General features: G+C 48.0%; 3 protein-coding genes across 3 annotated transcripts in view; 1 reads left to right on the plus strand and 2 right to left on the minus strand.

The window, feature by feature from the left end:
• ZNF3 (zinc finger protein 3) overlaps window positions 1-24,977 on the minus strand; it is a 527,297-nt gene that overhangs the window by 70,877 nt on the left and 431,443 nt on the right. The gene's annotated exons all lie outside the window — the stretch shown is intronic.
• On the plus strand, window positions 2,697-9,112 carry ZSCAN25 (zinc finger and SCAN domain containing 25). The gene is made up of 5 exons (XM_068968862.1): window positions 2,697-3,083; window positions 4,264-4,465; window positions 5,061-5,152; window positions 6,808-6,934; window positions 8,280-9,112. The coding sequence occupies exons 1-5, from the start codon at window positions 2,697-2,699 to the stop codon at window positions 9,110-9,112; spliced, it is 1,641 nt and encodes a 546-aa protein (XP_068824963.1).
• Window positions 21,179-22,123, minus strand: LOC138075513 (putative olfactory receptor 1F12P). Its single transcript, XM_068967354.1, has one exon. It carries the CDS (start codon window positions 22,121-22,123, stop codon window positions 21,179-21,181), a length of 945 nt encoding a protein of 314 aa, XP_068823455.1.

The following is a 24,977-nucleotide window of genomic DNA, read 5'->3' on the forward strand; positions in this document are numbered from 1 at the left end:
TGTTTATTGGGTCGCAGAGTCGGACACGACTGAGCGACTGAAGTGAAATGAACTGAACTGAAGCAAATCTGAGCTCAGGTGCCGGCTCCTCCAGGAAACCTTCCCTGACTAGCCCCAGGGTAGAAGCCTCTTATGCGTACCCACAATGCCCGGGTACTTCCCTCCGTCACCTTCTGACCCTAAGCCCCGCACAAAGGACCGGAGGATGCAGTAAACATGTGTTGACCGACTGGGCTCTAATCTAAAGTGCCATGAGGGAGGCGCTTTATCTCGCGGTGTGTCTGGAGAAGCGTCCTTCCCATAATGGAGCGCAGATGCAAAGCCACGCAGGCGCTAAGGGCCCCGCGTCGGTGAGCCTGAACGCAGGCAGGTGGGTGGAGCCTCTGGTGGTCGGCGCGCGCTCCCGAACGGTCCCCAGGGAAGAGGGAATCAACGAGACGCACCGGCCTCCAAGAGTCCTAGAGAGGAAACGGAAGGGGCCCCCCCCTCCCCCCCTTAGCGTACCTGTCTGACCGCGTCCGTCGCCCACTTCCGGCTCGCCGCGGGCTGGGGCGAGCCTACGTCAGGTGTGGGGCTGTGAGGGCAGGCGAGTTTGAGTGGCGGGGCCGAGGTGGCTGGGGCCCGGGTTCCGTGCTGTGGGGCTGCTGCGGGCGGTGGCGGGGGCGGCGAGGCTGACGCTGAGGGCGGCGCGTCTCCCCGGAGCTGCCTCCCGCAGCACCGAGGCCTTGCGGGTCGGGATCCCGGGGGCGCCGCACGGCGCTCGGCTCAGGTAGGAGCGAGGTTGGTCGCGCCCGGCCAGGGTTGGCTTAACGGGGGAGGTCTCCAGAACCCGGATATCTTGAGCCGAAGCAGAACACTCTGAAGAGTGAAAAGTGGTCATTTTAGAACGAGAAGCTTATTGAAAGAATAATAAAGTGGCGCCTTCTATTTGTCAAGTGCTAGAAGCAAAAGATGAGTGAGTGAGGGCTTCCCCCCCCCACCCCTGGGCCGGTCAATACGGCATCTTAGTTCCCAGGTACGGATAGAACCCGTGCCTCCTACAGTGGAAGCTCGGAGTCCTAACCGCTGGACCGCCAGGGAATTCCCCAGAATGAGGACATTTCCTTATCAAAGGGAATCTTGTAGATGGAGACACACGTATAGGCATTCGCACTATAATGCGGTAAATGCAGTCATGGGGTGAACAAATTCAGTAGCTAGAAAGTCAGGAAAGAGAAATCTCAATTGATGCAGCAGAGAAAACAAATAGAGTGAAAATGTAAATACATTTGAGAAGGATAGATACACAAACAATAGAATATTAAGCAGATGCTTGGATAATATTAATGCCTACTGCCATTCGCTTATTCTCTGCTACATGTAAGGCGATTCTCCCCCCTTTCCCCTACCCCAAGTCTACAGGTCTCTTCTTTCTCATGAGTACTTGAACTTGTGTAAACTTTCCTTTTTTTTCGGCTTCCCATGTTTTTTATCTACGCTGTTGTGTTTTGGTAGGCTGACCTCAATCATCCAACCTCTTACATATTCAGTTTCTTTAGTACACTCACTAGGAGGGTTGTCCATATTAAATGAGAGCGTGTGCTCACATACTTTCTAAATGGTAAAGCATAAGTTGGAATTCTTTTGATCAATTATAGTAATGGTATGTATATCATTCTGTTGTTTTCTTTAGGCTGAGCACTCTGTCACAGTCTAGCCACCAACAAGGCTATTGGTTTTACCTGCAAAATGCCTTAACTGTCTGCTTCTTTGCCACCTCCCTGATCTAAGTCTCTCCTGCTTGGACTACGGTAAGTGTAGCTTTCCTTCTTGACCCTTCATATCTATACTCTGCTGACACTTTGCAGGCAGAGTGACCTTTGAAGAACATATATCTCCCCACTAAAATAAGGAATAAGAGTGAAGTCCATAATTCTTACTGCATGCCCAGGCCCTGGATAATCTGTTTTCCTCCTTCCCCTGTGTTCTGTCCCTCTCTCACTCTACTGAAGCCACATTGCACTTTGGTTTGTTTGCAGACTGCCTGTAATGTCTAGCCCCCAGGCTTTTGCCTGGAAAGTTCTTTGAATGACTGGCTCATTCTCATTCATTTGTTGGTCTCATCCTAAGTGTCATTTCTTTAGAAAAGCCTTCTCCAAGTTGATTGTCCCCATTAACACCCTCCTTATTTCCTTTTTAGAACTAATTCTCATTTATAATTTAAATATATTTTTTGACTTTTTTTTTCCATTTGCTGCACCAGTTTGTGAGTTTCAAAGGGCAAGCTCTTTGTCTGTCTTGTTCCCTCTTGTGTTTCTAGCTTCTGTGGGCCAGTCATAGATACATGTTTAATGTATATATTTTTTGATTTTGGAAGAGTGGGCCCTGGTGACTGACCTAGTTATAATACATGTCCATTTAATGATTATAGTATTATCCTAAATTCTAAGCTATTTGTGGGTATAAGCTGAGTCTTGTATGTTTTCCATTTACCCTTCACACATAAGTGGTTAGCAAATACTGAGTTGAATTGACATGACTCAGGATATATGTCTGGTCTTTTGAAAATATCTCGTTATCCTGTTTTCCAGTGGAATGTTTATTGATGTAGAGGCAGAGCTGGGATGCCCCGAGCTTCCTGGAGTCTTATTTATGCTGTCCTGTTGTCTGTCTGGTCTTCCCTACAGACCTTCAATCTTCTGGGAGGGGGTGTGAAGATGCTTATAGAGCGTCCAGGGATGGCAGAAGAGCCTCAGCAGCAAATGGGTGGCCCTGTGGTAAAACTAGAGAAAGAGCTGCCGTGGGGCAGGACAAGGGAGGACCCCAGCCCGGAGACTTTTCGCCTGCGGTTTCGGCAGTTCCGCTACCAGGAGGCAGCTGGGCCCCAGGAAGCCCTCAGGGAGCTCCAGGAGCTCTGTCGCCAGTGGCTGCGGCCCGAGCTGCATACCAAGGAGCAGATCCTGGAGCTGCTAGTGCTGGAGCAGTTCCTGACCATCCTGCCACGGGAGTTCTACGCCTGGATTTGGGAGCATGGCCCCGAGAGCGGCAAGGCCCTAGTGGCCATGGTGGAAGACTTCACGCAGAGAGCCCTGGAAGCCAAGGCGGTGGGTGAGAAGGGGGCTCTGGGTCTTGCTTTGTTGATGTGGAAGGGAAGCAGTAAAGAATCGAGAGGTTTGATGAAGCAGTGGGAGTGGGTGACATGCATGCAGAGTCTCCTTTCTCTGCTTCCGGGCCACTAGAAGTACTTTTTGGAGGGTAGAGGAGTTTTCAGCAAGGAAAGCCATTTTCAGGGAAGACGCAGGGCCAGTGGAAAGGCCGGGAGCGTCTTTTCTGGTCATCAGGGTAGGGACTTGGCCATATTTCCTTTGTGAGCCTTGGGTCCAAGAAGGCAGTGGTGGACCTCCCAGTGGTTACGTGGTCCAGTGGTTAAGACTGGCTTCTGATGCAGGGGGCAGTGGATTCAGTCCCTGGTTAGGGAACTAAGATCCCACGTGCTGTGTGGCATGGCCAAAACATGAAAAAAATGGAAGGCAGTTATGATGGATTTCAAAGCCCGGGGGTCTCCTTCCTCTTTGGGCGGAGACGTATGTAGGCTTGCAGGGAATTCTACTTGGTGAACAGTTTTTCTCAGGAGCGCTGTCTGTAGCAGTGCCGTTTCTACGTCTGGGACGTTGGCTCAAGTGATCACATAATGAGTGACTTTGCACCTCAGAGGCTTCCCTGGGACTCTGGTCATGTCTCTGTCCCTCTCTGGTACAGTTTCCTGCTGGCTGTCTAGGAAAGAAAGGGCAGGATGGAACGTTACTGTTATGCTTGCAGGTAACAACCTTCTTTCAGTTTATCCTCCCCTTCCCCACAGAAGTCACCCTGACGTCTTGTGTTGTCTAAGAGAGTTGTTTTGTTTTGTCTTTAGTAGGAGCTTAAAAGTGGACCAAGAAGGGCCTGTTTTTGTGGGTTTTGGGTTTCCTTGCTATTTGTAGAACAATTTTTTCCCTCACTAATTCACTGCACAGTCTAGGCCTTGTATTTTTTGTTTTCAGCATCTTTAACTGAGGAATGTTAGTCAGTATTGAGGTGAGCTGAAAGGACTCTTGTCAAATGGCATGGATACAGACAACTATCTGATCTCAGAGCCTGATGAAGGCAGTTTAGCTTCTTTTTCACCTTTTCACTGCTGTGCTCGGGAAGAGCTGAGCCAGCTTGTCTGTCCCCCAGCAGCTGGAATGGCTTTCATGACAGCCTTACGCAGGCCTCGTTCTAACAGGTGTTGGGGACTCTTCTTAGGTTCCGTGCCACATACAGGGACAGCGGGAGGAGACAGCACTTTGCAGAGACCCCTGGGAACCAAGTGTCCACCTGGGGCCTGTGGAGGTCAAGCCCGAGTGGGGGATGCCCCGCGGGGAAGGCGTCCAAGGCCTTGACCGAGGCGCTGAGGAGCAGCTCAGCCAGGACCCTGGAGAGGGGACGCAGGCCTTCCAGGAGCAGGGTAAGATGCAAGCAGTAAGAAGATAGGGCGCAGAAAACTGCTTTGTACCCCGCGTTCCCCTTTCCTTTATAGACCCCTCAGCTGACACACCAGGGCACCTGTGGGCACAGTTTTGAGTTTCCCTGACTTCCTCCTTGACTTCAGTAGGAAGCAGATGCAGTGAAGTTGTTTCCTATAGCTCTGTCTCTCAATTTCTGCTATCTGGGATCATGCTGTCTTGTAATTTCTTCTCCTTCCCCTCACATTTTTAATACGGAGAGTGCCAGGGCATATGTAGCTGACATGTAAGGATTTTTTTTTTTTAAGTGGGTGGATAAACCAAATTCCTGAAAGTAACAGGTGACTTTACTGTGTTGCAGAATCTCAAAGGGGATTATTGTGAGCCTGTGACTTGGGAGCATGAACCGTCCTGAAGGGCCATGGGTAGTGGGTTGGGCCCTTCTTCCTAGCTGAGAGCAGAGTGGGGTACACCCATGCCCGGCCTGTCTGGAGTCTCCTTCTGGTTCCCGGGGCTCTGTGTGTCAGGCAGCAGAGCCTGTGGCTGAGCTGCTGCAGGACAGTGCTAATCCTTCTTCTGTTTTCCTTTCCTGCTCAGCTCTGCCAGTCCTTCAGGCTGGTGCTGGCCTCCCTGCAGTGAGCACCAGAGACCAGGAGGTGGCAGCCAGCTTCCTGACGGCTGGATCCCAGGTGAGCTGTGCCTGCTCTTCAGGGATCACGAGGTTGCTTTGAATGAGGCGCACCTTCCTCGAGAGTTCTCCGCACAGCAGAGCACTGTGCACAGAGTTGAGTGATTCTTCCTTTCTCGTCCTGATGGATGTGACAGCTTCGTTTTCTCCACTTGACTATCATCAGTTATTAATTTGGATTGAGCCTTTTGCCCTAGGGTCTAGACATGAGGCTCAGTTCACTCATTTGTATTACTCTTTGATTTCTTTTTTTTTTCTCAGTCAACTCAGTATTACTCTTGTAATTATGGTGTTATTCAGTCACTCAGTCATGTCCGACTCTTGCAGTCCCGTGAACTGTACCTCACCAGGCTCCTCTGTCCATGGAATCTTCCAGATAAGAATACTGAATACTGGAGTGGGTTGCCACACCCTCCTCCAGGAGAGCTTCCCAACCCAGGGATCGAACCCACGTCTCCTGCATTGGCAGGCAGATGCTTTACCTCTCAGCCACAAGGGAAGCCCAGTTGTGAGGAGGAAGCCATTATTGGTGGAGACCCCCCAGGCATGGTCTAGGCGGTGGTGGGCGGCCAAGGGATCAGTAGCCCTCTGTGGCTGGCTTTCATGGACCCGTCTGGCTGCTCTTCCTGTGGATCCCTTCCTCCCCCTCGCGTCAGCAGGAGTGTTGCTGACTCAGAGGTGGGGGTCCCCAGCAGTGCCAAGTGAAATGGTATCTCTGGCCCCTCCCAAGGCTGCACCAGGAGTTTTGGCCTTGTTAGCACCTCTCAGCCTGCCACAGATGAGGGTCCCTGGAGCACAGGTGGGCAGTCCTGTCACGGCGTGAGTCTTTCCCATGGCATGCCCAGTGTTCCCAGGGAGGTGGGGGGTTTCCAGTGTGACAGCTTTCTGAAAGGGACATCAAGTCTTACAGTGAAGAGTTCCTTGTAGAAGGAAAGTTATCATTTGGCAGAAAAAAAAAGAAGTGACTCAAGTTTGATCTCATTAAAGCAGTATTTGGGCAAGGCTTGGTGCCTGTGCTGTTTCCTGCTTATGTTGTCCAAGGACATTTAGAGGAGAGGAAGAAAGACATCAGCTTTTCTTTTTCCAGTTTAGACCCTCTCCTCTTGCCACAAGTGTTCTTTACCGTGGCATGGCAGCAGCACATTCATTTTAACGTGGCACTGTTCTTGAGACGGGGCCTGCCCAAGTGTTTGCTTATCTCTGAGGGAATAAATAGCAGCCCCCATCTCCTTCCAATATGAGGATGTAGTGGAGGTGACTGAGTAGTGGAAACTGGAGGCTGTGGTTATTGGGTACCAGCAAAGTGGCTGCAGCAAAGACTCAATACAGTGCCTCAGACAAGTCCATCACCTCTCTGTCATTGAACTGTCAAGAGGGAGGCACTTCCAGTCCCATTTTGGAGCCGTCTGGGACCCTGGTGCCTGTGCTGTTTCCTGCTTCTGTTTTCCAAGGATATTTAGAGGAGAGGAAGAAAGACATCAGCATTGTTTTTTCAACTAAGTTAGATTCTCTCCTCCCACAAGTGTTCTTCTTTGGGGAGAAGTGATCTTCTCGCTCTGTTCTCCCATGGAGTGTGGCTCCCTGTGTGTCTGCTCTTCAGCTGCTCCTGCCTTGGGATTATTTCTTTATCCTTAGCCATCTCCTATGCTGTTTCAGGGATTGGGCCCATTTAAAGACATGGCCCTGGCTTTCCCTGAGGAGGAGTGGAGACACGTAACTCCAGCCCAGATAGACTGCTTTGGGGAGTATGTGGAACCCCAGGACTGCGGGGTCTCACCTCCAGGTAAGACATCAGAAATGCTGGCTGTCTCCTCCGTGTTTTGTCAAATCAGGAGGCATTAAGTGTCCTTTTTCCTTTTTTCTTTTAATGGCCTTGCCTGAAAGGACTTTCCCGTTTAAGTGTGACTTGTCATTTCCCTCTTTTCTTGGCTTCTTTGCTCCCTAGTATCTCTCTGCTCTCTTCTCTTCCCCTTCTTCTTGATCTTATGTAACCAATTTAGAGAGAGTAAAAGAGGGAACAAAGGACCTGTGGAAGGGCATTTCATTCCTAATAAATGTGCTGATGTTGAGGTGGCTTGAAAGACAGCTGCGTTCACTGGCCCATCAGCAGTCATGAAGCATCTCCCCTGAGTCAGTCCCTGTGCCAGGCTCGCAGAGACCCAGGGTAATAAACCAGGGTGAGGTGGAAGGCACAGTGTGAGCAGGGACAGTGAGCTGAGGGAGGATGTGGAAACATTGCTGGAACAGGTCTGTGATCCTGGGGAAGCTGAACATCTTGACTTCTTGTCACATGTGCAACAAGGTCATGTGTAAGTAAGTGTGAAATAAACAGTGCTAATTGAATGCATGTGCTGATGAGACCCACAGCGGGGGAGAAGTCAAGGTGTGTTCCTTAGAGGATGGCATTGAGTCAGATTTTGAAGGAAAGCACAGGGTGACTTAGTAGGAAATTAAGAGGGAGGGCATTGTAATTTAGCAGTTGGTTCCATGAGAAGGCAGGGAGATGGTCTGAGCTTGGGCTGCTGTCACAAAATACCTCCGAGTGGGTGGCTTTAACAACAGACACTTAATCTCTCCCAGTTCTGGAGGCTGGGAAGTCCCGGATCCAGTTGCTGGCACATTTATTGTCTGGCGAGGGCCTCTCTTCCTGGTTCACGGGTAGTTGCCTTCTTGCCAGGTCCTCATGTGGCAGAGGGAGGGAGAGAGAGATCTCATGTCTCTTCCTCCTTTTTTATAAGGCTGTCAATCCATCATGAGGGCTCCCGGTCACATGACCCCAGTGCACAGAGAGCCAGCCCTGGCTTCTCCTCTTCTGGGACATGATCCCATCCTGGGGGCTCCACCCCCAGATCCTCACCTAATTAGGGTCCAAAGGCCCCACCTCCTAACAGCAGCCCCAGGGGGCTGAGAGCTTCAGCCTGTGAATTTTGGAGGGAACTCAAACATTCAGTCCATAACAGGTGGAAAGAAGTAAAGGAATGTCTGGCTTTAAAGTCAGAGCAAGTGAAAGGCACAAAGGTCATTGGTAGTTGTTAATGGGACACGTTAGAAGCCAAGTTCTGACTAGAAGTTTCCTTTCTAGTCTGAGATCCTCTTCAGTGTCTGTCTGTATCTCCTTTGTCCTGTAGGCCTGGAGAGCAAGGACAAAGACGCAAAGACCCAGCTGGCAGACCCCAAGGGGCAGCTCGCTTGCGGGCGGGCAGAGCGGTGTGGGGAGGCCTCTCTCCAGGGCCCGGAGTTGGGAAGACCATGCGAGCAGGAGGCCGAGAGCTCGCTGGGAAACGCGCCCGGGTTGCTCCCACCCCAGCACAGCGTTGCCCCGCTGCCCGATGACCTCCAGACCCACAGCTCCTTCTGGAAGCCTTTCCAGTGCCCTGAGTGTGGGAAAGGCTTCAGTCGGAGCTCCAACCTGGTCCGACACCAGCGGACGCATGAGGAGGAGAAGTCGTACAGCTGCGGGGAGTGCGGCAAGGGCTTTGCTCTGCGCGAGTACCTGCTGAAGCACCAGCGGACGCACCTGGGCCGGCGGCCGCACGTGTGCAGTGAGTGCTGGAAGACCTTCAGCCAGCGCCACCACCTCGCGGTCCACCAGCGCAGCCACACAGGTGAGAAGCCCTTCCAGTGCGCGGACTGCTGGAGGAGCTTCAGCCGTCGGCAGCACCTACAGGTGCACCGCCGGACACACACCGGCGAGAAGCCATATACCTGCGAGTGTGGCAAGCGTTTCAGCAGGAACGCCAACCTGGCGGTGCACCGGCGGACCCACACCGGCGAGAAGCCCTATGGCTGCCAGGTGTGCGGGAAGCGCTTCAGCAAGGGGGAGCGCCTGGTCCGGCACCAGAGGATCCACACCGGGGAGAAGCCGTACCGCTGCCCGGCCTGCGGCCGCAGCTTCAACCAGCGCTCCATCCTCAATCGGCACCAGAAGACGCAGCACCGCCAGGAGCCCCCGGGACAGTGAGGGCGCCTGGCGTGGATGCCCCTGTTTGGCTCATGGGACCTTCCAGGACCACCAGTGGATGGAGACCTCATGGGAGGAAGTACTCACTGTTACTTCCTGAATGGCTGCAGGTGTCAGGAGTGTTGGGTGTGGAGAGGTGCTTTGACCCCTTTTCTTTCCCCTCGTTTCAGACGCTGGATAAGGGAGAGGCCTGCTTTAGTTGAGGTGCCACGTCTCACTCAACTGGTGCTAGCACTTCTTAACCTTCTTTCCAGGAATTGATGGTTCAAGTTTCAGTTCAGGTTGAGGTTTTTCTCCTTCCATGGATGTTCATGTCCATCTCCTGAGCAAATCTGGTCCTTGTAGTGAAATCTTCTCACCTGTCAGCAGCTTGAACCTCATTTTCCTGAGGGCTGTGTCCCTGCAAGATCATTAGCTCAGACTCTGATTCCCTCTCTCCCCCCAGTTCTCTTCCATTTAACAAATATTTATTGAACACTTATTGCCCCAATGACCAGACAGCTGAGACTGCAGCTGAGACCTCTGCCCCAGGGTGTGGGATCAGGCTCTGGAAGCAGACTTGTTAATAAAGCAGAGCGCCCTGAGTTACATTCCTGGTGAGTGCTGAGTGAGAGGAAGTTCTCCGCTCCATCTGCTCAGTTCCTGATCTTTCCCTCCCCAGCTGGGTCGCTTAGGCATCTGCCTTTGTTTTACTCTCTCTGTGGCCCCTTCTCTGTGACCTACTCTCATTAGTAGTTTCTCCCATTCCATTGTTCCTTGAACAAAAACAGCTGTCCACACATCTGTTAGGAAGTTAATATTTTGCTTTTCGTCACTGTCTGAACATAAGAGTATTTTTCTTTTTAATCCAGTTTGGAATGAAGTTCTAATGAGTCCGAAAGATGAACTGGTATTAATACATTTGATGGCACTTTACAGCATATAAAATGCACTTCCCTGTTTTCTCACTCGACTCATTCCACAAATATTTATTGAGGCCTGACAGTGTGCCAGAGACTCTTCTGGGTGCTTGAAGTAGGTTAGTAAATAAAATGGGGGGAGTCCCTGTCCTTGGGGAGCTTACGTGTTAGTGAATGTGTTTGATCTTCAGAATCACCCGAGGTGGAACCTGTGGATACTCCCAGATACCCTCTGGACCTGGGCCTGTGCCTCTATCCTGTCAGCTCTGGCCCTGCAGTGCATTCGCCACCACCTACCTCTTGTTTCCGAATCATCTCTGTCCTCAGTGCATCTTGATCCTTGTCATCTGAGAGGCGCTTGGGATCCTCAGGCCACCTGGAGATGATGAGACGGTAGCTGGCTGTTTTTATATGAATGCTAATTTAGGAAAAACAAAGATGTCTTTAGGAATTAAATACATTTTTAAAAAAATGAGAAGATGCATTATCTGTAACCGTGTTTAAGCTCTCATATTATTTTGCCATCGTTAAAGGGTTTCCTTTTTCTTGGACTTTCTGGAAACTGCCTAACTAGCCCAGACCATGCTGCAGTGCCTTTGGATGCCGCTGCCGAGTGAGTTAGTCTTCTGATGGGACTGTAAGTTAGTTGTCTCTGGACTGTGTCCTGTGTTTGCAAGATGTGATTTGTCTCATGGTGCCTGTTAATACTATCTTCTTTCACTGGGGTGTTTTTCCCCCCATTTTCCATTGTAAATGGGATATTGATAAATAGTAATAACTTTAATACAGAGAGTTGCATTACTCACTCTGATTTGAAACACATTATTTTATCACTCATTTGGCAGGTAACCGTGGTGTTTACATTTGACTCAGCAGAAGACCTCCTGGCCCTTCAGTTGTCCTGGTGAGGCTGTGAGTACTGAGACGTCCACTTTCTGAGATGCTGGTCTGCTGTTTCCCAGCATCGTTGAGTCCAGATGCAGAGTCAGCTCTTTTCTGCCCCACGCCTCAGACAAGCCAGGCGAGGCTCATAGCCACCTGGAGTCCAAACCCAATGACAGGCTTCCCTCAGCCTCAGGCTTCTAGTCTGTAGGACATAGGGGCTGACCTGACCTGAGTTTGGTCTTTTCTAAGAGGTGTGTAGGGGGCATGGGGCCAGCTTGGGCTTGGAGTTGCTTATCAGTGGCCTTCTGTTTACCTGAATTAAATGGCAGATTCTCCGAGCATACACTGGGTTTTCAGCCAGTTGGGATCTCAGAAGGGAGCTTCTGTAAGAGAACTTGCTGTCTTCCCACGTGGGCTCCCTTGTTTGCTTTGAGACCAAAGCTTACTGACAGTTCCTCCAAAGAGTCCCAGAAGGAAAATTTTCCCATAGAGTTGTAGTAACCTTATTTTTGATAGCTATTCAAATGCCAAATATTATTTTCTGTATTTTTCTATTTAGGAATTTTTTTTAGAATAGAGAATTTCAAACATATATAAATGAATCCTCATGTATTCATCATTTAGCTTTAACCATTTGTTTCTGCATAGCCAATCTTGTTTCATTTCTGCCCCATCCTCCTCTTCATCTTCCTCCCCAGCTGAAGTATTTTGAAGCAAATCTCAAATTTTGTTTATAGATATTTCAGTGTATACTGCTAAATGTTAAGGATTCTTAAAAAAATTATAATAATAACCACATTGCTATTATCATACCTAAAAAATAGTTCCTTAATTCCCAATTAATGCACTTAAAAAAGAAACCACATGATTTTTAAAAAGCTTCTTTAAGATCAAAGTAAGATCCATAAATTGTAATTTGTTGCTTGTCTTCTAAGTCTGATTTATCTTTTCCCTCTTGATATATGTTTTTCTTTTTTATTTGGCCATGCTGCATGGCTTGTGCAATCTTAATTCCCCAAGTAGAGATTGAACCCATGCCCCCTACAGTGGAAGCACAGAGTCCTCACCACTGGACCACCAGGGAAGTCCCTTCCCCTTAAAATTTATTCGTTAAAACAACTGGATTATTTTTCCTGTGGACTTTTCTCACATTCTGAATTTTATTGCTTGCATACTCATGGCATAGTTAAATATAGTTCTCTGCTGTCTGATTCACTAAAAACTACAGGTGTAGAGGGCTAGTCAGGTTCATGTTTCACATTTTGGCAAGAACGTACTACAGATGGTGGCTTGTCTGGTTGTTTCTCATTATATAATGTTAAGAGCCTAAATTGAAGTCAAGTGGACCTTAGAAAGCATCACTATGAACAAAGCTAGTGGAGGTGATAGAATTACAGTTGAGCTATTTCAAATCCTAAAACATGATGCTGTGAAAGTGCTACACTCAGTACGCCAGCAAATTTGGAAAACTCATCAGTGGCCACAGGACTGGAAAAGGTCAGTTTTCATTCTAATCCCAAAGAAAGGCAATGCCAAAGAATGCTCAAACTACCGCACAATTGCACTCATCTCACACGCTGGTAAAGTAATACTCAAAATTCTCCAAGCCAGACTTCAGCAATACGTGAACCATGAACTTCCAGATGTTCAAGCTGGTTTTAGAAAAGGCAGAGGAACCAGAGACCAAATTGCCAACATCTGCTGGATGATGGAAAAAGCAAGAGAGTTCCAGAAAAACATCTATTTCTGCTTTCTTGACTATGCCAAAGCCTTTGACTGTGTGGATCACAATAAACTGTGGAAAATTCTGAAAGAGATGGGAATACCAGACTACCTGACCTGCCTCTTGAGAAACCTATATGCAGGTCAGGAAGCAACAGTTAGAACTGGAGATGGAACAACAGACTGGTTCCAAATAGGAAAAAGAGTATGTCAAGGCTGTATATTGTCACCCTGCTTATTTAACTTATATGCAGAGTACATCATGAGAAATGCTGGGCTGGAGGAAGCACAAGCTGGAATCAAGATTGCCAGGAGAAATATCAATAACCTCAGATATGCAGATGATACCACCCTTATGGCAGAAAGTGAAGAAGAACTAAAAAGCCTCTTGATGAAAGTGAAAGAGGAGAGTAAAAAAGTTGGCTTAAAGGTCAACATTCAGAAAACTAAAAGCATCCGGGTCCATCACTTCATGGCAAATAGATGGAGAAACAGTGGCTGACTTTATTTTTTTGGGCTCCAAAATCACTGCAGATTAAATTGCCAACATCCGCTGGATCATGGAAAAAGCAAGCATGGACTGCAACCATGAAATTAAAAGATGCTTACTCCTTGGAAGGAAAGTTATGACCAACTTAGACAGCCTATTGAAAAGCAGAGACATTACCAACAAAGGTCCGTCTAGTCAAGGCTGTGGTTTTTCCAGTAGTCCTATATGGATGTGAGAGTTGGACTATAAAGAAAGCTGATTGCTGAAGAGTTGATGCTTTTGAACTGTGGTGTTGGAGAAGATTCTTAAGAGTCCCTTGGAGAGCAAAGAGATCCAACCAGTCAGTCCTAAAGGAGATCAGTCCTGAATATTCATTGGAAGGACTGATGTTGAAGTTGAAACTCCAATACTTTGGCCTCCTGATTTGAAGAGATGACTCATTTGCAAAGACCCTGATGCTGGGAAATACTGAAGGCAGGAGGAGAAGGGGACAACAGAGGGTGAGGTGGTTGGATGGCATCACCAACTCAATGGACATGAGTTTGGGTAAACTCCAGGAGTTGGTGATGGATAGGGAGGCGTGGCATGCTGCAGTCCATGGAGTCACAAAAAGAGTTGGACATGACTGAGTGACTGAACTGAACTGAAGAGTCTAAATGCATTTATTTCACTAATTCTATAAAAGAATCTTCATTTATTAGCTGGGATGCCTCACAGCTGTATCTGTACACTCATAACAGTTCACAGAGGAAAGGAAATACTGGATTCTTCCTTCCCTTATTTACCCGTCTTTACAATAATGATCTAGTGGCTTTTCTTCTAAACTGATCACCATGAAAGTGGTCAGTTATTATTTTTTAATAAAAAATGCATTCTTGAATTTAAACCAATCCATCACAGTTGTTGATGCTGAAATAATTTCAGTTCTGACCAGTGGGAGCCTCTTCACATTGGCTTCTGATTCTATATAACCCTAATCACCTTTGATGGCTTCTTTGCTCTCATGTGACAGGGTATTACAAGTTCATCTTGTTTGTTTCAATCCCCCCTTGAGAGTAAAGGGAAGTGCTGTTAATTTCAGGACAGTGGTGTAAACTGGGACTCCAGGGCAAACAGGGACACTTGGTCACTTTATATTTAGCCCTCACTGTGTGTGACAGGGTGTCTGCAGTTCCCTCACGCTGGGCTAAGGCTGTGTGCTTTCAGGGCCTAGCTGTGTGTGCCATAACTTTCTGCCTAAGGTCTGTCCTGGGGAGCTAATGCATTTAAAAAAAATGCTTCTCAAAATGTATGCCAGGGTAAATGTTGTCTGCAGGCTGATTAAGTGTGCTAGGGAGAAGTAGGAATTTTTGTTTCTTAAAAAATAAGCTTGTTTCTCATCCCATCACCTTCACCCTGCAACACAAGTTGTCTGGATCCACTTCTGAGACGGGGAAAGGAGCTGTCAAAACATGTCTCCTTGCTCTTGTAAACTTTGCCTGAGTTTCTCAACCTTGGCACTGTTCTCACAGTGTGCCAGGCACTTCTTTGTCTTGGAGGCTGCCCTGGGTTTTTTGTGGGTCATAGGCTGTTTAGCAAGATCATTGTGCTCAGTCTATTTGATGACAGTTGTGCCAACTAAAGATGTTTCCAGGCCTTCCCAAATGTCCCCTGGAGGCAAAATTGATCTTGGCTGAGAACCTCTGCCCTTAGGGTTCAGGGTAAGCGCTGGAGCAAATTAGATGGCTTAGCTGTTGGAAGAAAAGACTGGGCTTCTAAGGCCTGGACCTCAAAGACCCCTGGCCTAATAGCTTGAAAACAAAGGAGCTACTAGAGGTCATGTGTGTTAAGTGCAGTGTTGCCAGGCAGAGCCAACAGCCACTGAAGCTGAGTCTCAGGGTGGGTGCTGGGATCTGTTACAGGCAGCCTGGCAGGTGGCTTTGGGTTCCTTTTGGGCAGGCACCTGCTGTGAAGCCTCCGCACAGCAGTGAGGTGGGCCGGGACTCACCGTCCCCAGTGAATGCAGGTGCATGTTGGGGGCCATGCCAGCATGGTGCAGCCAGTGCCAACATTTTTGCCTCCATAATAAAGTCTTCAGGGCCCACAGTAGACATAAATAGTTGAATGGATGAAAGCCCTGGATTTCTACCTTTTTCATGGCTGGAAGTCTCTCAAGTGTGCCTTAGGAAGGAAGAGCACAGAAGCACGGTGCCCCTTGGTGGCCCCCCAACCTGGTAGTCATCTGTAACTGCTGCACGTCATCTGCCGGGACATCCAGTTCACTTAGTTCTACAAGACAGAGCAGCTCACTTGGGCTTCTTAAAATTTCATATTCCTTTCTTGCCTTTTTTTTCTTTATTGTCTCAGTGAAGGGCATATTTCTAGAGACTGGTCTTGTGCAACCCATTCCCAGGGTTGATACCTTTCAATAAAAAACTATAGTAAACATTTGTTATGAAGTGGGGAGGGTAGGCTGTCATCTTCCTTGTGTTTGTCTCCAGGAACTTAAACTGCTAGGAGAGTGAGGGTGGAAGGGGTGGGTGATGCTGGTATTGCACCCTGAGAAGCAGAGGGACTGAGAAGATGGAAGAGCACAGAGGGGCCAGTAAAAGGGCTGCCTTCACTGCCATGTGCGCTAGTCACAGCTCGTGGTTTCTGTGGCCGGAGACCAGGAAACATGGCAGATTCAAGAGCTGGCTTCATATGTCCCCCTCCTACTTAAAAAATGTGTTTATTGAGAAGGTGGTGTATGAGCTTTTAGACAAACACTGGGAAAAGGGATGGTAGAAGTCTGTATTTGCCTTCTTGAGTCCCACTCCCGTGAGCTATTTGAGTCTTATACCATCTCCATGTCTGTGAAAAATTTGAGAAAACCCGATCTCTATCATCTGTATGTATCATGGACTTCCATGGACGGCATCAGCAGATTCTCTGAACAGGAAGAAGTAGAATGGACGATGAACAGTTAATTGTTGAGAACCAGTCTTCCCTGTAGGTTTTCCCAGCTTTCAGTTTTAGGAATTCCAGCCACCTGGACTAAGGTGCTGATGAAAAGAATGGAAGATAAGAGATGGAAAAACCAAGAGTTAAAACAGTGTGGTGGTAGCACAGATATACCAGTGGAGTCGAATACAGGTTCAGAAACAGAGCCAGCTCTGTATGGAAATCTAGCACATAAAGATGGTATTGCATGGAAAAATTAATAAATTTGAATCCACAAAAAAGATAAAAGTGACTCTTGAACATATGAAAAGATGTTCACCTTCACTCATGAAATAAATGCCAAGTAAAGCTACACTGAGATATTATTTCTTATCCTATAGATCATACTTCAAAAGCCTGACTACATGTGTTTGATGAGTTTGTGGGAAAAAAGGAATTCTTAGGCACCTCTGACAGAACGCAAAATGGTACAACTTTATGTGAGGGGAATTTAGCAGTGCTATATCTAACAAAATTACATGTGAATTTACTCTAAAGACACATCTCTGACAATAAGAAGATACATATGCACAAGATGATTGATGGCCGCGTTCTTTGTAGATCCCTGGTAAATCCCACCTGGTGCTGGTCACATCTCTATGTTGACGTGCTCTATATTTCAGGAAATTCCTGGAGCAGTGGGGCAGGTAACTCGATCATGTGGTATTTGACTCTAGAAGATCACTTTCTCATGGAATAATGGCATCTGATTAAAAAAATTCAATGTAGGGGATCTAGAGGTGACCAGGTCCACTGTCTTAGAGCATCCCTTGTCTTCCATGGTACCACAGGGGATACTGTTCCTCTGGGTGGCACTCAGCTGTCAATCAGATTAGCTTGCTCAGCTTGCTATTTTCAGCTTGAGTAGTGGAAGGGTGGGCACGTTCCTGCCACACTCAGTGCTCAAGGTGAAAGCTATCCTAGGATATTTGGGGTAGAGATTTTTATCCTTCATGCTCTTAAACTAGTTAAACAAGGAGGCAGTTAGAGGTAATTCTAATGCCTTGGCAGCCTATATGAGCAAACCCAAACCTGAGCCTGTGAATGCCTCAAGGTTAAAAAAATCAAAAAGGATGACCAGTCACAAACAGCCAGCTTGACTTCTGTATAAAGCAGCCTTAAACTTCAGCCTCTCAATTTACTCACTTTTCTTCCTCCTCTTCTCTGTAGACGTCTTGCTCCTGCCTCCTGTGTGCGGAATGAGTTTTGCTCAAATAAACTGAAAATTTTTACTGTGCCTCCTTTTTGTTGTTGTTGTTTAACAATGCTTTTCAGCAGAGACTCCAAGTGTCCTCTGAAAACCCCTTACATCAAAGACACCAGGGAACTTGTTTGAAGTGTACTTGGGGATGGAGGAATTTTCCACTGGTACCTTCCTTTTACCCGACTCCTCAGGTGGTAATTACACATGTCTGTTTTGAGAGTGCTTGCTCCATCATAATGTGGGAAACTGGCTGCACCAGAGCACTTTTTGAAACATTTGAATAAATCCCAAAGTTTCCCCCACCAGCCAGCCCAAATCAGATACAAGATGGTCCTACAAAGGAACAGTAAGTCATGATCTTAGTGAAGTGCTGTTATGACTCTCAGCTGGTAGCCATAATGCAGGAACCTCTTAAACAACAAGGATGGTTACATCCTAATTTCACACTAGAAGATTTTGGAGGGGAGGAGGGAATCAGAAATTCATTTATTGCTAAGTCTCAGGACAATGCCCAGCTTAATAAAATTGCTTCACAAAGATTTCTTCAATGCATCCATTTCTGTTGGTGCAGTCACCTAGTATCTGCTTCTCTGCCTGCTGCTGCTTCCCTCGTTTTCTCAGTTGTCATCACTCTCCTTCACTTTCACATCCCACTATGGGGGAGGCAAGTGAAGCACTTTGCTTAGGGCATCTTGGGAGCGCAGCTCTACAGAAAATACTTGTGCTCATCAGTAACCACATGCCGGGTTGGGTGTGGAGAGTCCAGCAAAGCCAGTGTGGTGGTTCTGGGAGAGTTGAGTGTTGCAGAGGATTCATCAGGAACTCTGACAAAACCCCATCTGTATGTTATTCTGAGGGCACAGTCCCCACCAGAAATACGAGAGAACAAATAAATGATTATTTTAAGCCACTGAGTTGGGGTTGTTGGTTATGAAACAATAGTAACTGAAGCACAGCCTGGCCATAGGAGCACTCCTGGTCAATGTCTGGTGCCTGAACCGGGTTTACTTTTCTTGTAGCACTCACAACTCTGACACGTTGAATGTTTTTTTTTTTCTTAATTTTTTTTCTGCCTCCCTAATCCCTGGAACATCAGCTGCTGCAAGAAAGAGGAAACTTTGTTTTGTTTGCTGATATCTCTCTGGGATAAGGTATCTGGGACATAATTTCCCTTGAGCTCAAATTACCTTTGTTGAACAGATGCAGTACCTGTGGCCCCTGGTGTGGGGAAGGCACCCACTGCGAGCAGATGGAGTGTTGTATGACTTGGAAAATGTGATGTAGGAGATATTTTTTATTCTAATTATTCTCGGAGATGCTTCCACTTTCCTTCATAACACTTTTAAAAATGTAGATAACAGAACTATTTTTTTCCCCTTAAACATTTTATTTTAAAAATATAAATGAACATTCTGGTATCTTCACAGGATCGAGTTTATGCTACCAAGTCTGTAAGGGTGGCTGAGCTTCTGAACATCGTATAGTTGACCTGTGTGCAGGTTGTTCCTTCCCATTTACCCCTCAGCAAGCAGCCTCCTGGCCAGGACATGAGCCAGGCTGACAAGGTGACAAGGAGAGGCCTCAGAGCAGGAAGCATCTTCACAGCCCACTGATGAGCAAGGTCAGTTTAAGGTCTTTCAAGTGTATTCACCGTCTGCCCCCTTTTAAAATCCTTTTCTTTTTCCTTTTTTTTTTTTTTTTAACCTTGAGACCAAGCTGTTGTATTATTCACCATTATAGCAAATGCATACGAAGACCTCTTCTCCATGCTGATGTCGCTTTTCTTGACATCACAAGTTGATAGTGAGATTTTGTTGCTGTTATTGTGGTTCTATGATCAGAGACCCAGGAAAGCTGAAATCCAATCATCCCAACTCCTGAGGCTCAGGATCCCATGGAAACAATATGTTCAAGGAACAATAGCAAACTTTGAGTGAAAGTTCAACTGTTGGTATGTGAGTTATACCCAGTAACCTCTGTCATGGGCTCACTGGTTAAAGGTGAGCTGGGAAGTAGCTTAGGCCTACCTTGCTTTCCCACTCAGCCCCAGATCAGAATTAAGGACCTGTGTGCTCAGTCATGGTATTGGGGGCAGGGAGAGGGAGGGAGGGAGGGAGGGAGGGAGGGAGGAAGAGGTGACTGGACCCAAGTGAGGACTCCAGCCAGACATACGGATAGAAGAGGACAAATCAAGGGGCCAGGCTGGGAGGAAGGGAGCTTCACCCCTAAATGATGACCTATAAGGGCACACTGCCCCTCATAAAATATGCACCATGAACTCCTTGGGCTCTGGCCAACCAGGTTGCTGACTCTTTCCTTGTCTGGGGTTGGGGAAATGTAAAAGTATTGATTAAGGCAAAATCATGGGGAGAAAGGCCATAAGTGTTCTTTCTGCATATCTGCTGTCAATTTAAAACGTTGAGATTTAAGAAAGTAAAAGATTTGACTCCAACAATTCTGTTTGTAGTAGAGCTGAGGTGAGCCCTGCAGAGTTGAAGTATGCAAAGCAGAGCATGAAAGAAGCTGTAGTAGAATTCAAATTATATGGAGTTTCAGAGGAGAAAAAAATTTCCTTTTGACCGGGGAGACTTCAGGTGGCTTCATGAAGGGCATGGTATTTTATCTGAGCCTTGAGGGACAACTGGAATTTTGATGGATAGAAATGGGCAAATGGCAGATGGAGAAGAATGAGGAGGGACAAAAAGAACATGGTGTGTTGGCTGGAATGATGCTTGTCAGATGAGCCAGAGTCAAATAGCTGGTAATCAGAGGGCCCAGGACCAGATGCCAGTTGTGATTACTTTCCGTGTAATGCTCTCCCCAGCTCTGCCACACCCATTGCAGCCTACCATATTAACCTACTGGATAGAACACCTTCTTCAACCATAAACTCATTATATGAGGCCTTTTCCCTTTGTCTCTTTGATCCAGCTTGTAGAGAAGCATCTTCAGAAGAATTATCTTGGCCCCTTCCTTTTACATGCTTCACACCCAGAGAACCAACTCTTAAGTCCAGCCTCCTCTCTTTCCTAAGAGATGAGAAAGCACATAGTGGGACAGTATAGGGCCTTCATAGGTGTTCAGCTGAGGCAGTCATTCTAGGCATTCCCAATACAAGTAGGTAGAGCTGTGGAGCTCCAGCCAGCAGGACCTAGGCCAAGAGTGGACAGACCGAAGGCGGTCTCCAAAGCCAGGTTCAGCCTAGAGTGTGGGGATGGTTGTTGGGAAGTGGGGATGCAGCAGAGGAGTTTGGAAGTTGGGATGCTTGAGGATTAAAGATCTGAGCCTCTGTAGGGGTGCGTGGGGGCTCCCAAAGGGCATCTCCTTGGCACAGGCTGTCAGCGCAGGTCGTGTGTGTGTGTGTGTGTGTGTGTGTGAGTGAGTCACTCAGTTGTGTCCGATTCTTTGCGACCCCGTGGACTGTAACCCTCCAGGCTTTTCTGTCTATGAGATTCTCCAGGCAAGAAAACTGGAGTGGGTTGCCATTCCCTTCTTCAGGGGATCTTCCCAACCCAGGGATTGAACTCGGATTTTCCACATCACTGGCACATTCCTTACTGCCTGAGCCACCAGGGAAGCCCACCAGCACAGGTACCAGACTCCTATGAGCTCACCATTCTCACATGAACCCTCTCCAGAAGGTCTGCTGGTAGAGCTACTTTATACCTGTTTATGTGGTTTTGTCTTTATGGGAGAGTTTATTCCCCTCTTGGTAGTCTAGGCAGTCAGCACAGGGGCCAAGATATTTTGGACCTGCAGATTACTTATGGAGCAATGACAGGCTTTGCTGGCCACAGTGACAACACAGGACAGTGAGATCTGCTTCTCCCACCTTCTGTGTATTGAGCCTGTCCCTGAGGTTCATCCTCTTTCCAGCACAGAGGCCCCGAAGGGGAGCTCTGCTATCACAGCCCATGGAATGCAACCTTCACACTGACCAGTTTCCACAGAGCTCCCTTCATGTCCTTATTCCTCAGGCAGTAGATGAAGGGATTCAGCAGAGGGGTGACCACCATGTACATTACTGAAGCCAGTGAATCCTTGTCAGCTGCGTGGGAGGGTGAGGGACTCAGGTAGACCCCTGTGATTGTCCCATAGAAGAGGATGACCACAGCAAGGTGGGAGCCACAGGTAGAGAAGGCCTTCTGTTTTCCCTGGGCAGATGGGACCTTGAGCACAGCAGACACAATGTGGACGTAGGAGATGAGGATGCCGAGGAAGGGGATGAGGACGATCAGGCCCCCCACCAGCAGAATCATGAGTTGATTGGGCAGGGTGTTGGAGCAGGAGAGCTGAAGCAGGGGAACGAGGTCACAGAAGAAGTAAGGGATGACGTTGCTGGCACAGAAGTCCAGCCGGGCCATGAGGAGGGTGTGCAGCAGGGAGTGGAGGTTGGCAAGGAGCCAGGCGCTCCCAAGCGTCAGGGCACAAGCTGCTAGACTCATCGTCGTGGAGTAGTGCAGGGGCCGGCAGATCGCCACGTAGCGGTCGTAAGCCATGGCCGTCAGGAGGAAGTTGTCCATGTTTGCAAGCAAAATGCAGAAGTAGATCTGGGCTAGGCAGCCACTGTAGGAAATGGACTGGGTCTGTGTCTGGATATTCATAAGCATCTTGGGAACGGTGGCGGAGATGAAGCAGAAATCCACCAGGGAGAGGTTGCTGAGAAAGAAGTACATGGGCATGTGGAGGTGGGAGTCCGAGCCAATAGCCAGGACGATGAGCAGGTTCCCAGCTGCCCCAACCAGGTACATGAGAAGGAAGAGCCCAAAGATCAGCTCCTGCTTCTCAGGTTGGCTGGAGAGACCGAGGAGGATGAACTGGGAGGCGCTTGTGTGGTTTCCCATCTCCATGGTCCTGCTGGGAGATCCAGACCAGGCACGGGCTTTAGAGGATGGTGGTGTCTCCCTCCTTCCCCCATACACCCCCTCAGCTCACATCTTTGTGTTCATCTGGTGGAAACCCAGAAGGCTCTGTACCTATCAAAGGAGAAGCTTCAACCAGGAAGTCCTATGGCCCCGGCAGATCGCAAAGTCAGTGTTTTAATTATTTTGCCACCAGAATGCTACTGATGCTGGGCCCCACAAAGCCCCATTTGCCATCTCTCCAAGGAGAAGCCTTGTGTGGTGGCAACAACAACGGGGATACTTTAGGTGTGTTAGCCCCCCAAATTTCCATCTTACTCTAGTTCTTTGTTCTGATGATGTCTCAGTATTAAGTAAAGAGCTATAGGAATGTAATTTCCTCCTGATCCCAATAGGATTGCCACCTGAAGGCTCTTTCTGTACAGAATTCTAGAACTGCAGTGGCATATACATGGAACTTCAGGGTATTTGTAAGCATCCCCCTTCCCCACAAACCTTCTTCCGCACCAGCAGTTTATCTCCCCTTGCTCCTCCACCCACGTGGAGCCCAGGGTCAGGTGCCCTGGCTGCCACTCTTCACTGGCTCCGGGCCACCTTGGTCCTGGTGATGATGCTGGGGATGGAGTTGGACAGAAGAGCCTGCTGACTGGGACCGCTCAGCCTGCCCTTCCGTCAGGGCTGACCCAGGAAGGGCCTTGCCTCTGGAGAGAGAGAGCTGCCCTGCAGCTAACAAAGAGGAACTGTGAGTGTGATGCTGCCCAAAGCAACAGAGTGGGCAGCAGGGCAGCAACTCAAGAGTTGGAGTTCTTGGCAAGCATAGCTGAAGTTTCACTAGTTACAAATTAATTTTCAGTGCTTCACAAGACATAGTTGGGATTTGCATCCTATAGAAGGTACAGCCTAAAGAGGGAGGGTGGGAAAGAAGCAACTGGAGTTACTACACCGCTTGGGGATGAATAGCTGACAGGGGAAATCAGTCTGGAAAAGCTATGGGAATGGGTATGGCCCACCTGGGACCTGGGCAGGGAGTGAAAAGGGGCTCATGGTCTTGGGAGGCTTTTTCTGTGCCACCAATTTGTTGGAGCAAAGGGGCTTCCTCGCTCCACTGGGCAGCATCCAGTGAGGATGGAGATTTCAGCTTGCATGGGACCGAGCCCACAGACTCTTGGCCTGTGTTGAGAGCTATGCCTTAGTATAGAAAAGAAATGGCTCCTTTGGAAGTAATATTTTACTGATACTTTTTTTTTTTTTTAAGGATTCAAATATTTGACAACCCACAGGCAAGAATCTTTGGTAAAGGATAGCCATAAGATAGAAGCCTAAGAGGCTGAGAGAAAAATCTGTTCAGTGAAAAGTAAAACTGAAAGAAAGCATGTATTTAATATGGTTTAGATTCTCATTTGGCTAGTGCTGATTAAAACAGCTCTTTACTGGGTGATGTGAGTGATTGTTCTTGCTCCCAGGAAGCTTCTAGTCAAACAGAAAGGTGACAGCCCTTAGACTAGGGAGCTGACATTTATTGAGCACCTACTGTGTGTCATATACAGGGCTAGGCATGTGTATGTAGGTGCATGTATTTAATGCTCACAATGTGTATAAAGTAGGCATTATTCTTATTTTACAGATGAGTAAACTGAGACTGAGAGGGCTTGAATAATTTTCCCCAAAGACATCAGGATTTGATTCCAGGTCAGTTTGATTTCAAAGTAGTGCTTTGATTTTCTCAAAAAGACTGAAGAAGTGCTACCAGGTAACCTTAAACTTGGGGCATTCTTGTCAATGGATCAGGGAATCCTGCAGTGGCCAGCCTGGGGACGGGAGAAGGGCGTGTGGGGCAGGATGGGTGGAATAGGGACATGGTAAAGAAGGCTGTCTGTACTGGGAAGAGACAGCTTGTTCCTGTAGCTGCAACAGAGATGCTGAGACACGCTCCATTGTGAACGGGAGCTGTGGCGCAGGGATGAATGCTCTGTCCTTTCTTGACTAACATTCTTTTCAAACCAAGGAGTCTCCATCCTGTCTTTTCCTTCCCATTCTCCCACTTCCCCAGAGATATGGGAGAAGAACATTTTCCTGTTATTATTTCCCACTGGTTGGGAACATAGTCTTTCCAAGTACTCCTATTTTAAGAATTGTTTTCGCTGTTTAGTCGCTAAGTGTGTCTGACTCTTCTGTGACCCTGTGGACTGTAGCCCACTAGACTCCTCAGTCCATGAGATTTTTTCCAGGCAAGAGTACTGGAGTGGGTTGCCATTTCCTGCTCCAGGGGATCTTCCCGACCCAGGGACTGCACCCGCATCCCCTGCATTGGCAGGTGGGTTTTTTACCGTTGAGCCACCAGGGGAGTCATTTTAAGAATACCAAAACTCAAAAAGTCTAACTCAAAACAGAAAAGATTCCTCCCATCCCTCATTGCTTCTGGACCGTTCCTACAGACATCCCCCAGTTTGAAAAATCCACGCTTGACCTCACATTCCCCCCCAGCCATCAACTCATTTGTCTATCCATCCTTTTCCACAAAAGTTCTCAGAATGTGATCAGTACTCATTCTCCACTTCCCCCTTCCCGTTCTCTCACAAAGCCCCTGTTCCAGGCCTCTCCACCAATCCCTGAAGTGTCCCTTGTCAAGGCCGCCATTGCTCCGTCTGCGGTTAGTGCTCAGGCTCCATCTCCTGAGACCCAACAAGCAGGAGCTGGCACTGTTGGTCACTCCCTCCTTTGGGAAGCACATTTTTCACTTGGCTTTGAAGCATTTTCATCTGGGCATCTCTCCTCCCTCACTGGCTGCTCATTTGCTCCTCCTTTTCTGACCTCCAGCTGTGTGGACATCCCTTCAGCAGCT

This window comes from Capricornis sumatraensis, chromosome 3 (genome assembly GCF_032405125.1).
Source record: "Capricornis sumatraensis isolate serow.1 chromosome 3, serow.2, whole genome shotgun sequence".
Classification (NCBI taxonomy): Eukaryota; Metazoa; Chordata; class Mammalia; order Artiodactyla; family Bovidae; genus Capricornis; species Capricornis sumatraensis.